The sequence below is a fragment of the Corylus avellana genome, chromosome ca5, assembly GCF_901000735.1.
Source record: "Corylus avellana chromosome ca5, CavTom2PMs-1.0".
NCBI lineage: Eukaryota > Viridiplantae > Streptophyta > Magnoliopsida > Fagales > Betulaceae > Corylus > Corylus avellana.
Window position 1 is genome coordinate 4344520 of NC_081545.1, and position 11739 is coordinate 4356258.

An 11739-nucleotide genomic window follows, 5' to 3' on the forward strand; every position below is an offset into this window, starting at 1 on the left:
GGGAGCACCTTTTTAAAAAAAAATAAAAAAAATAATAATACAATTTTAAAGGTTAAATTATGATTTTAAAGATTAAATCATGATTTTTTATATTTTTAAAAATTGTATTTTTACACTAACGTTTTTAAATTGCATCTTTTAAAACATCAAATCAAACGGACTCTTAAGAAAAAAAGGATCCATTCAAGCTTAAAGTTTTAAAAAATGCATATTAAAATCACATGTTATATTAAAAATGTATGTGAGAATTAAAAATCACATACATTTTAGACAAATAAATGCCAATTTAATAAATTGAATTGGGAAAATATCCTTGCATCCCACTCAGAGAAAAACTTTGTTAATTCAATGTTTTTATGATCAAATTAATAAATGTTGAAATCAAAAGCCTTGTATACACTTAATCTATTTAGGCATCAGATGGAAAGGGATTTTGTGATTGGTCATGCTTTGGTGCGAGCAATATACACAAGTGTTTCCTTCATGGAAATTGTTTGGTGAGAATGTAGAAGTTACGTAGATTGTCCTCTGTTTGTCTTAGCAATAATTAAGAAACTGCCAAACATGCTTTAAGACACAACAGCTAAGAATGCCCATTTTAAATATACAAAGACAAGTTCCTCTGTCTCTCTCAGCTGGCCTTTCTATGTCTTGTTTCTTTCTTGGTCCCTTATCTAATTATCTCTTTACCATTCTCACACGCCGCCTGAAGAGTATTCTATTGAAAAAAAACAAACAAACAAACAAAAAGACCATAACAATCTAAGAAGACTAGAAAATACATTAAAAGAAAGTCTAAGAACACTAGAAAATACATTAAAAGAAAGTCTAAGAACACTAGAAAATACATTAAAAGAAAGTCGGGGAGTTGTTCAAATTGTCTACAAGTCTTCTGATACCTCAACTCATTCAAACGTAAGACTATTTATAGCCTCACCCCGTTAATGAGACGGAGCAACTACCGAAATAAGGTTCGAGCACTATTTTTTATATTCAGGGAAATAGACCTTCTCCCTTTTAAACGAGTCTGTCTTTACTTTAAGAAAGGTAATATTGTTATTTCAATTTTTTTTTAATTAAAAATAAAATAAAAAATAAAAAATAAAAACAATATTGCCCTTCTAGAATAAGGGATTGGTTCTTTTCCATTTCAAATGAAATGGAGATAATCATTCTATTGCATTCACAAGCGTTACAAAATGCGGAGGGTGCACCTACTCCATTAAACAATATCCTATTAGAAATACTGGCATTTTTTTTTTGTTAAGGGAGGACATTTGTAAATTGAGAAAGCAAATTGATGTAGTCCCTCGTGTTGAAGAATATATATGACTTTGAGAGATAGAAGACATTAATAATGGATCATAATTTTTCAGTTTGCACCCAGAAAAAAGTGAGAAGGGGCTATATATTGGTCACAAAGTTAAGAAATGATTTGATGAAAACTTTGTTTAATCCTTTCAAAATCTCTCTAACAAAACATGAATGTACTACGGGTCTATCTTGCAAATGGGTGTTAGAAGTTTAGGTGGAATAGAACCTAGTAGTTCTTTGCTATAGTCTGCTTCTCTCTCTAGTTTTTTTTTTTACTCTTGTTGAGAGTTTTTTTGTCCCCAAGTGGGAACCTCCTTCCTCTCCCCTGAGTGTGTACCCGCTCCTCCTCCTCGCCTCCCCAGCCCGCCCCCTTGACCTCCTCACCTTTATCTCCCTTTTTTTTCTTTGAAAGACCATATTTATTTGCCCCCACCTCTTATGTAGGATGACAACTTCCTCTCCTAATACAAAGTTAGAATAGTCTGAACGCACTATTGTTTGAATAAGAATGCACTATTGTTCGAATAGGAATCCGAATGGTGCATTTGGAAGTCTTGTTTGAAGGGGAGTGCGAAGGGTCTATAGAGTACGATCACAACTACTCCACTTGAAAATTGCCGTGTTTAGATGAATTCTAACAATTCGTTTCTTTCCTTTTGAAGCTTTGTAACTGCTATTATAAAAAGAGTGCTACATGTAATAGAAAAATCAGCTTTATGAGAATGAATTGTTAAATTGATAGAAACTTCTGGTTTTCTTTGCTTTCTTTGAATTTTTAGTTAGCTTGTTAACTTTATAAAATTAAAGTTGCTGAACTTTTCTTTCATCGATCGCTTTCAAAGTTTAACCTGTTTAACATGTGTACGCGAGTTTGGTTTGCTCTTTAGATTGCTTGCCTATAAGAAAATAGATAAAAGTAAGGACCACACTTGTCCTTTTCATCTAACCAAACGATACCTATCTTCCACCTTAGTGTTGAAGCCTATCCTAATTTTGGGTTCTGCATTGGTGGCTGTCCAACCAGCCAATGGATTTATTGCTCTCAACTATCACCTACTCTCTAAGTACTGGCGGAGTAAGGAGTTTATCCTATAAAATATGCTTTATTCTTTTGATGTATCATCTACTTTTGCTATATATAGTAGTGAATAAACTATATACATTTAGGGCACCCATTTCAACTGCATATTCCACCTTTGCACGGCAGGTTTACGAGGTAGATACATGCTACAACATAAAAGGTTATGAACTTCAGAACTCGTGATTGAAATCTCGGATAATTTACTGATATTTTAGCTTGCATATGAGAGTCCATATATGAAACTTTTTCAAATAAATAAATTTGGAATTGCCTAACTAGCTATCTAAGAATTGCCTAACTAGCTATCTAAGCAAATGGGTTCCATATGAACTCCCTTACAATTGAGAATCCCAAATTGCTGCTGAGATTACAATCCGGCTTTGATCAAGTCCAGGGACAGAACTAAATGTATATGGAAAATGTATGGATACTACCAAATTTACTATAATGCCTTGCAAACTGTGACACAGCTATGCACCCAGGCTACTCTGCCGCTGCCTCTGCCTCTGCGTTGCCATCTGCTTTGTTGGCAGAGAGAGTCCCTCTATTCGCCAAAGGTAGCTGCACAACCATCACAACTACCCTCTATTTTGATAGGAGTCTGCGGCCATCACCCTTTGTGACTAACTTAATTTGCATATTCTGCCTAACTTAGTAACTAACGAGGTAAGAATTAAAATATCTAATTGAGGAAATTATTAATTATGTAACAAATGATTAATGTTTGATGCATTTAACCAATTAGACATCCAAAATAAATGTACAAGTTATAGATATATAAAACAGGACATTATTTTTATCATAGATAATGTTAAAATCCATAATCCTCCAACATAACACAGCGAGTAGCAGAACTAGCAAACTAACACAGAAGACACAAATATTATATTTGAAGGTACATATACCAGAATAACATGCAGTATGGCTACGTTCTAAAAGTTCAGATCACAGACTATTCGCTACTGCGTGTTGAGGATGGTGTAAACTACATACGGCAATGGGTCTGCAGGCTGCAGCTATCAAAAACCATGAATCTTGATATGTTCCTTCTTCACAATGCCAGCCTGTTAGTAGAAAAACGTTAAGGAACATTTAGAAACTTAACGACCCACAAAATATAACACAAACGGAAGCTTTGTAATTATTACCTGAACAAGGAAGGTGGAAACATTCTTCCTTTGATCTCCCTGAAGTTGTATAACCTGCACCCATGTAAACAAATGATGTTAAGGTTTTGTTTGATTCCCTAGAAAAAATAAAAAAATAAAGCTACATGGAATAGTAATACTGGAAGAACCTGCAAAGAACAACAGTACTAAAGTGCATCACATGAAAAAGTGAGGTGTAGGAACAGTATACATTTATTAGTGATAAAAAGAAAATTCAAAGGGAAATATATGGAAAAGATAAAATACCAATAATGCACGTTTATGTTAATGAGGGGATGGATAGAAACTAACCTGGCCTAGCTCAGGATCCTGGACAACAGTACCATTACAGCAGAACTCTTTCTTAAGGTCCTTTAGAATCTTGTTATAGCTGTATTCCTTCTTCAAACCCTGCACAGTAGTCAAGCTTTTCCTCCCATTACGCTGCTGTACACGCACATGAACATACTCTTTTGTCCCAGCACCAGAGTCCTCAGCATTTGCCTCAGCAAAGGGATCTACCCAATTACAGAACAACCACTCGTATTATTCTCAGGGTCATGAGACATTAATAGTAAATTTATCAAATATATAAAACAATAAGCGAAAGGGAAAACAAAACCTACCAAAAGCAGTAGGAATCTGAGAGTCGAGTTCAGACATGAAACTTGGCTGATGGAAGTAGAAGAGTAACCAAGGATATCCTTTGTTTTTTGTCAGAAATTGCTCAAAACTGAAATAGATGGCCAACAAAACCCAATTAGTCAAAATCCAGATTTCAAAACTAACAACCGCCTTTTGTCATGAATGATACATATATATGACATGAAGCCCCACCAAGACCCCTTTGGACCCACCTCTAAGGAGTAACCCAATATACACGATCACACCCGTTGGAACCGTGTATCAAGTAATCCAAAGAAACTACTAATGCAAAATTGAACCCAGGATGTCCAAGTCTACGGCTCATCCTAAGCCCACCCTTTGACCACGAAGCTAGACCTGACCCTTTGACCACTAAGCTACACCTGACAGATTTCTGACGATATGTTTATAACAATACCATTATCTGTTAGTTATCATTCTTTGCCCTAATCATATCAAAAAGAAAACACCAGCCTTTAAACAACAGATGAACCCACCAGAGGTAGCATAATTACTGAACAAAATACACTTCGAATACAAATTGCAAACAAGAGCTCAACAGATATCACATTTTACTAAAATCATGTTTTTCCCATAGACCATTTTGCTACTAGAACATAAACACAGCAAGACATTTCACTTAAACCCTGCAACCAAAACCAAGTCCATCCTCTAAATTGTTTTGTTACCAGAACATAAACACAAAAATTTACATAACCATCAACTACATAGCTCAACGTAACCTTAACTATTTAAACATCCATATGTATATATATACATGCAGCTCCATATAGGGCCAAATCCTTAAATAAAAGTTTGGCCAATCACTTTTTTCCCCCGAGTTGCCTGGAATAATTTTACAGTTAATAGTCAACAGCTCAAAATTGTTGGACTGTATGGTTCCTCTTTGGTTAGCCTGAGAAAATAAAATCATCCATTCACATTTTATATGGCATCAATGGCAAAAATACATCATCTAGATTGGGGGATCCCATAAAAGGAGGCCATTAACATAATCAGTTATATAAGATAACTTCTGGACGTCCAAGAAAGGCCCTTATTTTATAATTGTCAAACTGGATTATCTCAATCATAAAGATGGATTCATTGTGAAAATTATGGGGAAAAAAACAGAATGAACTAATTCAATTTCTCAAATAAATAAATTTTTTTTTTTAAAAAAAAAAAAAAAAAAACCAAGCAGCACAGGTATGAGTCATACTGACAAGAAACTGAACCGAAATGTAGTTAAAATACATCATTATTCAAAATTATGGGACAGATTCTTTGATCACCTAAATAGTAGTATACAAACAAAACACCCACAATTCTTCCAGTCTTAAATCTACACTTTATCAATGTTCAGCATAATCCAATAAACTTAACAAGCTTTTAACAAATATCCAACCCAGCTGGCTGTCCTCTATACTCACCTGTCATAACCAATTACACAATCACGGCATTGAATGCAAGAACAAATCATGAAACAGCAGCCACAATCACAATATGTTGAAAAAAGAAAAGATAAAAAGAATCGATTTCCCACTGATTATCCAAGTACCTTATCTCATATGGCTAAAAACAACCATCAGTAATGGAGGGCCTGGTTACTGATGGGTCCCAAAGGCCCATCCGCCAAAGTGCCCAGCAGATTTCTAGGAGCATCAAGAACCATGAGTCACCAAGGTCCAACAGCCCATGCCCCGACTAGCAGCCGAGATCCGGGTGCACCTTCACCCAGAGATAGCACCTAGCAGCCGCTTGTCCCTCATGCCCACACCATGCAACCCTTCCCAACAAGCCTAGGGCGGGAATCTCCATGTCAATAACAACTTATTGACGGAAATCCCTAAAACAACGAGGGCCTATATAAAGAAAGTAAGGGCATTCACTCATGTACGCAATTCTAGTCTTAGCCAAACTCGACCTAAATTTTCCCTCAACTTTACCTTCACTGACATGGGCGTCGATCTCCGGATCTCACCCGTGAACCCTTTTAACCCTTTTTCTCTCGCAGATCTCCTCTTCGGAAGGGGACATGAATTGAAAATATCTAATATCCCAAGAAACTTGAATTGAAAATATCTAAAATCCCAAGAAACCCACTAACTTATTTTTAAAAACACTCATAAATTCCGGATCCTGAACACCAACATATAACCTTTTTTTTTTTTTTTCTTTTCAATGCAAGTAATTGACCTAGGGGACGACTTGGTAAAAAGAAAGAAAACAGAAAAATTCGGAAAAAGTGAAATCTTCATATGGCTAGTACCAAACATCATGAGAACCCAAAAAGAAAAAAGAGCCCATATGCAGAATACCCTATAAACCAGAAGAAACTAGGAATCATATAAATATATTTGGTATAGGAATTATTACAAAAAAAAACAAAAAAAAAAAAAACCCTCACATAATCCAAAAAATTAAAAGAATCATAATATAGATCAATATTAAGCACTAAAATGGAAACCCCAACAACAACCTAAAGTGGAAAAATAAATAAATGTGTAGATTCCAATTCATTGAACATGACAATCTAACAGACCCACAGACACATATATTTATATGCACACAGGATCAAACAGGCGGATACAAAATTAAAGATTAGAAACTAAAAGAACATGATCAAATCCAAAGACAAGACGAAGCAATACCAGATACGAAGGCGGTGAATAGGAGGAGTCTCTGAGCGACAAAGCAAGCTAGAAAAAAAGAGAGAGAGATAAGAAAAAACGTTGGGTGAGAGAGATTTATATAGTACAGACAAAGTCTCTGAGCCACTCAACTCAGTTTTCCTTTTCCCTTTTTATTTGTGTTAGAGATTTGGACGGCTGCGATTAACCGAAAGATAGGAATGGGCGGTGCTAAAGGGGAATCACGTGGTCCTTCTCCGATGTGCGCTACAGTTCGTAGGATAAGGGTGAAAAAGCGTGTTCTCGAAGAGTACTTGGGCCGTAGGAGTACTTTTGCACGGTTTGGCTCATTTGGGCCCATTCTTTTGTCCCACAAATTTCTCGTAAAAAAAAAAAAAAAACAATAATCATCGGATTATTTTTAAAATAACATTATATATTATATCAGTATCTCATTCTACTTTCGTGGTATTGTCAATTTATCTTTTTTTTTTTTTTAATAACAATTATTTAAGAGTATATTAACAATGTCATTTTAGTGTGTAAAATAATTATGTAGTGTATATTGTATAGCATTATTCTGCATTTTTTTTTTTTCAAGAAGAGCTGATCCTAAGGTTACTAGGTCGTGTTACGTAAGAGAATTTATATGGTATGTAACATTACTCTCGTTCGTGATTCTCATCTATTTTTCAAAATGTATATAATCGCATGTTTTGTTAATTTTGTTAAAAATATAAAAATAAATATTAGTTTAATAGATTCACTGCATAACAAGGTTGTTGTTCTCTATCTTAGGATTGATCTTTTGAAAATTGAAAGCCTTTCAAAAATTTAACCTTACTCTATCTATTCTAATAATGCTTTCATCGAAATCCAGCTTATCTCAATTTTCAAAATTAGGAAATGACTCAATTTCTATTAATTTTGAAAAATTATAAATATTAAATTTGGGTGTAAACATAATTAAAATAAATAAATAATTGTCATTAATAATTTAACGAATAGATAGCAGACACAAATTTTCAAACTGGTTTAGATGAAATTTCCTTCAAGCGTCATTCAACATTTTTAGATTTCTAAAAATTAATGTTTGGATTCCTAAATGAGTGAAATGAAAATAAATGGTTGTTAAAATATTAAAGAAAACATATGAACGATGACATTTGTCACTTATTAGAGTAGGTTAAAGAAAATTTCCTCCGAATTAATTTGGAGAAAATTTCCATCCATAATAAAAATGATTGAGTCAAATAATATACTGCAATGATTAATGACAAAAAAAAAAAAATTGAGATGATTAAGAAAATTAAAAGTCCCGCATTACCCTCTGTGCTAAACGGTGCCGTCTTCATTCTCTTAAGTTGGGCGGAGTGGCCGACCTCAAATCTCAGTTTCCACCGTCCTTCGGCATCACCGATCTCCGATGCGAAACCGTTCACTCGTTCTACACCCAAATAACAAAAAACCAGGCTGACCCAAAACCTATCTTCCCGGATCTCTCACTGTTAAATCCCATTTCAACCAAAAGTTCACCCCTAACTACTACGCCGACCGACTGTTCGATGTAATGCCTCTGTGACAAATTGTTACTAAATTGTGCATTTTTCTGAAGGGCAGAGATGGCTGTTATGGCCTTAAGGAGGAGACCATGGCAGCATGTTTTGGGGAACCTTAGTGGTTGCGTTATGCATGCGAGGTTTCACAGCTCCAAGGTGGACTTAAGGAAGCTCAGGCCGATGATTCTGAAGAGAATCGAAAGCCGGGCCAGGGACTACCCGGTGCGCGGCATGGTCCCGGTGGCCCAGGAGGTCCTTAAGGCCCGAGCAGTTCTCTTCCAAGGCGTGTCCGCTCTCCTCAGAGTCTTTCCCGTCATGGCCTGCAAGTAAGTCCAGCACCTCAAAGAGTTAAATCTTTCCGTATAAATAAAAAATGTGGGTGTTTCAATTTTACTTATGTGAATGTGTTCAGGTTGTGTAGCATTAAATTTTAACTTGTTTCTTGGTTCACGTTTGGGATGTTGTTGATGTCAATGAATGGTGTGATTTCTGCTCGGTGGCGCTTGATGCAACTTTTATATGAAGATGTAATTAATCACGCTAGAAATCCAAGTTGTGATGTTAATTCAATATATGCTGAATTATAATTGATTTCATTGTTAATTCAAATTTCTGCTGTACTACAATTGATTTTAGTCCTAGCATATCTTGGAGGAGGAGACTGCAAGGTGTTGAAAAGAATAAGAACTACAAGTAAAATCATCTGCCGAACCCAAAATAGCGAGAGAGAAAATGTGAGCCCACATGTCTCATATAAAAATGAATTCTGTGCTGCAAATAATTATTGTGAATTTCTTTGCCTGTGACTGTAAATGAGCTCACATTTCTCAACAGTTTTTGGGGAAGGCATTGGTGGGCAAGCTGTCTTTAATTTCAGTTAAAGACTTAACTTTCTTTTTCTTTGGTAAATAACTCGTACGCCCCATGGATATGAAACCATGGCCTCACCCACCAACACATTCTTATGGGGATTGGAGGTGCCATTTGGCCTGAAGGTCATTGGCATGTTTATTGATATATATATATATATAAAAGATAATTCATCTAACTCGACTGTGATTCTCCTGATTCCCTTCACTACATGTTATGTTCCTCCAAAGAGAGCATATATAAAAGATAATTCATCTAACTCGACTGTGGTTCTCCTCATTCCCTTCACTACATGTTATGTTCCTCCAAAGAGAGCACACAGGACTAATCTCATGCATCAAGTACTATTGCAGGTTCTGTCCAGAAGTACATATTGGTGAGAAAGGTCACTTAATCCAGACTTGCTGTGGTTACAAGCGCCGTGCCAAGAATCGAGTTCATGAATGGATCAGCGGTGGTTTGAATGATGTACTTGTTCCGGTAGAAACATTTCATCTGCAGGACATGTTCCAAGATGTTATTAAACACGATCAAAGGTTTGATTTTGACCGTGTTCCTGCAGTTCTCGAACTGTGCTGGCAGGCAGGAGTTGATCCATATGATGAAAAAAAGTACTCCAGCAGTTGGAACTTGGAAAATGTCTCTGCTGGCAGTGAAGGAGCCGAATCTTTGTCACCTCATGAACTGAGGTTAATTGCCAATACAACTTTGAGGGCATGGGAGACGCTCAGAACTGGTGTACAGAAATTGTTGTTGGTTTATCCAGCAAAAGTCTGTAAACACTGTTCGGAAGTTCATGTTGGGCCATCTGGGCACAAAGCTAGACTCTGTGGAGTATTTAAGTATGAGAGTTGGAGAGGAGCTCACTTCTGGAAGAAGGCAGAAGTTAATGATTTGGTGCCTCCTAAAATTGTATGGCGGCGGCGGCCTCAAGATCCTCTTGTGCTTGTCGATGAACATCGGGATTTTTATGGACATGCACCAGCAGTAGTGGATCTGTGCACACAAGCTGGGGTTATTGCTCCAATCCAGTATCATTGTATGATGAAAGTGCAAGGTTTATCAGAACCTGCTCAAGTCAAAGTTTGAAGCTCGTTGTAAGTTGAATTGGCTTCAAGGTACTTGATCTGCTACTTTTCAGGGTGTGGAGCTCTTACTGCCCCTCTTATCAGGCCAGAGTTTGATGCATTTGGCCTCAGTTTTTTTCTGGTATGTCTCACTCATGGGTCGTCATTCTTTTGCTTCCTGCAGGAAATTTTGTTAGCATAGCATAAATCCCAACAGATATACTCATATTTTTACATGAACTCATAGGGTTTAATGATCATGTCTGTACATTTTTATTGGTAATAATTTGTTGCCTTGTAGAGAAGTTTACTACTTCTAAGTACTTCTGGGACGTTTGCCCCCATACTATACAAGCTATTAATCTCATGATTTATTTGGCAATTCTAGTATTATAAAAATTGCAACAAAATGTTAGGGAGATTGATACTTTGAGGAGTCTTTTAGTGAGTCCATAATATAATATGTTGAGACACCATTCAACCAAAAAGCTTAAGCCTATGGGTTTGGGTCCAACTATACTATTTTTTTTTTTTTTTTTGTAAGTCAATTATGCTATATTAATCACTCACACTTATGACGTATTTTTAATATGGGACATAAACCTTTCTACACTTACACATGTATACTTAACAATATTTTCGTCACATGCAAGTCCATCATCACATTACTACACTTTCCCGCAAATGGAACCTTTTTATCAATCTTATGGACTCTCTCCAAGATCACTTGTGGAGTATTTGGGTTTGCCAATGCCACACACCTTTGTCCTTCGTTCCTACTTTAGGGACTCTCATTTTTGCACGTAACCATTGCCCCTTACTCTAGGGACTTCCCTTCATATCCTCACCTTGCACCTTTTTTCCTATTTCAGGGATTCTTATCCGTGCCTTTGCCACTCCACCATATTGCATACTACAATTGGCTTTGATATCATTTGTTAAGGAGATTAATACGGTGAGGAATCTTTTAATGAGCTCATAATATAGCATGTCGAGACACCACTCAACCCAAAAGCTTAAACCTATAGGTTTGGGCCCACTTATGCTATATTAATTGCACACACTTATAACATCTTTCCAATATGAGACTCAAAACTTTTCTACACTCACACGTATATACTCAACAGAAAACATTTTTTTGCAATTGTTGCTGTCAACGTGGAGAAAGTTCAACATCAAAGTCATTGATAAACAATGGCGGAACCAGAATTTTGGTTCACGATGACAAAATTAAAAAAATAAAGTTGAGTAAAAACTTATTAAAAATAATAAAGAATATAACCATAACAAAAGATATATTAATATTCATTAACAATTAATTTAAAATAATAATCTATATATAAAAGTTTGGATAAACAATTTTATTACTTAATAGTGAATTTAAAAATAAATCAATAGATTAAATACTATACCTGAAAATCT

The 11739-nt window shown here is 35.8% G+C and overlaps 2 protein-coding genes across 3 annotated transcripts; one reads left to right on the forward strand and one right to left on the reverse strand.

Annotated features, from left to right (window-relative positions):
- Nucleotides 1-3171: 3171 nt before the first annotated feature.
- On the reverse strand, nucleotides 3172-6952 carry LOC132182263 (protein translation factor SUI1 homolog 1). Its single transcript, XM_059595449.1, has 5 exons — nucleotides 6843-6952; nucleotides 4170-4276; nucleotides 3856-4061; nucleotides 3544-3597; nucleotides 3172-3459 (listed from the first exon to the last, which is right to left on the reverse strand). Exons 2-5 carry the CDS (start codon nucleotides 4204-4206, stop codon nucleotides 3415-3417), a joined length of 342 nt encoding a protein of 113 aa, XP_059451432.1. The 5' UTR covers nucleotides 4207-4276; nucleotides 6843-6952; the 3' UTR covers nucleotides 3172-3414.
- Nucleotides 6953-8165: 1213 nt separating this feature from the next.
- LOC132181529 (APO protein 4, mitochondrial) lies at nucleotides 8166-11344 on the forward strand. 2 transcript variants are annotated; one of them, XR_009440270.1, is made up of 3 exons: nucleotides 8166-8706; nucleotides 9604-10459; nucleotides 11190-11344. XR_009440270.1 is itself a non-coding variant. In XM_059594785.1 (2 exons), exons 1-2 carry the CDS (start codon nucleotides 8444-8446, stop codon nucleotides 10337-10339), a joined length of 999 nt encoding a protein of 332 aa, XP_059450768.1. In that variant the 5' UTR covers nucleotides 8166-8443; the 3' UTR covers nucleotides 10340-10742. The 2 variants fall into 2 exon arrangements, 1 of the variants encoding a protein (XP_059450768.1); XM_059594785.1 differs by lacking the exon at nucleotides 11190-11344 and having other exon boundaries at nucleotides 9604-10742.
- Nucleotides 11345-11739: the final 395 nt, after the last annotated feature.

What these genes read in the sequence shown, in the direction of transcription:
- LOC132182263 (XM_059595449.1), bottom strand. Translation starts at nt 4,206, where the DNA reads ATGTCTGAACTCGACTCTCAGATTCCTACTGCTTTTG. An exon ending in TCAGATTCCTACTGCTTTTG is followed by an intron (nt 4,062 to 4,169) that starts GTAGGTTTTGTT and finishes GTAATTGGGTAG; the next exon opens with ATCCCTTTGCTGAGGCAAAT. An exon ending in AGGATCCTGAGCTAGGCCAG is followed by an intron (nt 3,598 to 3,855) that starts GTTAGTTTCTAT and finishes ACATGGGTGCAG; the next exon opens with GTTATACAACTTCAGGGAGA.
- LOC132181529 (XM_059594785.1), top strand. Translation starts at nt 8,444, where the DNA reads ATGGCTGTTATGGCCTTAAGGAGGAGACCATGGCAGCATGTTTTGGGG. An exon ending in TTTCCCGTCATGGCCTGCAA is followed by an intron (nt 8,707 to 9,603) that starts GTAAGTCCAGCA and finishes GTACTATTGCAG; the next exon opens with GTTCTGTCCAGAAGTACATA.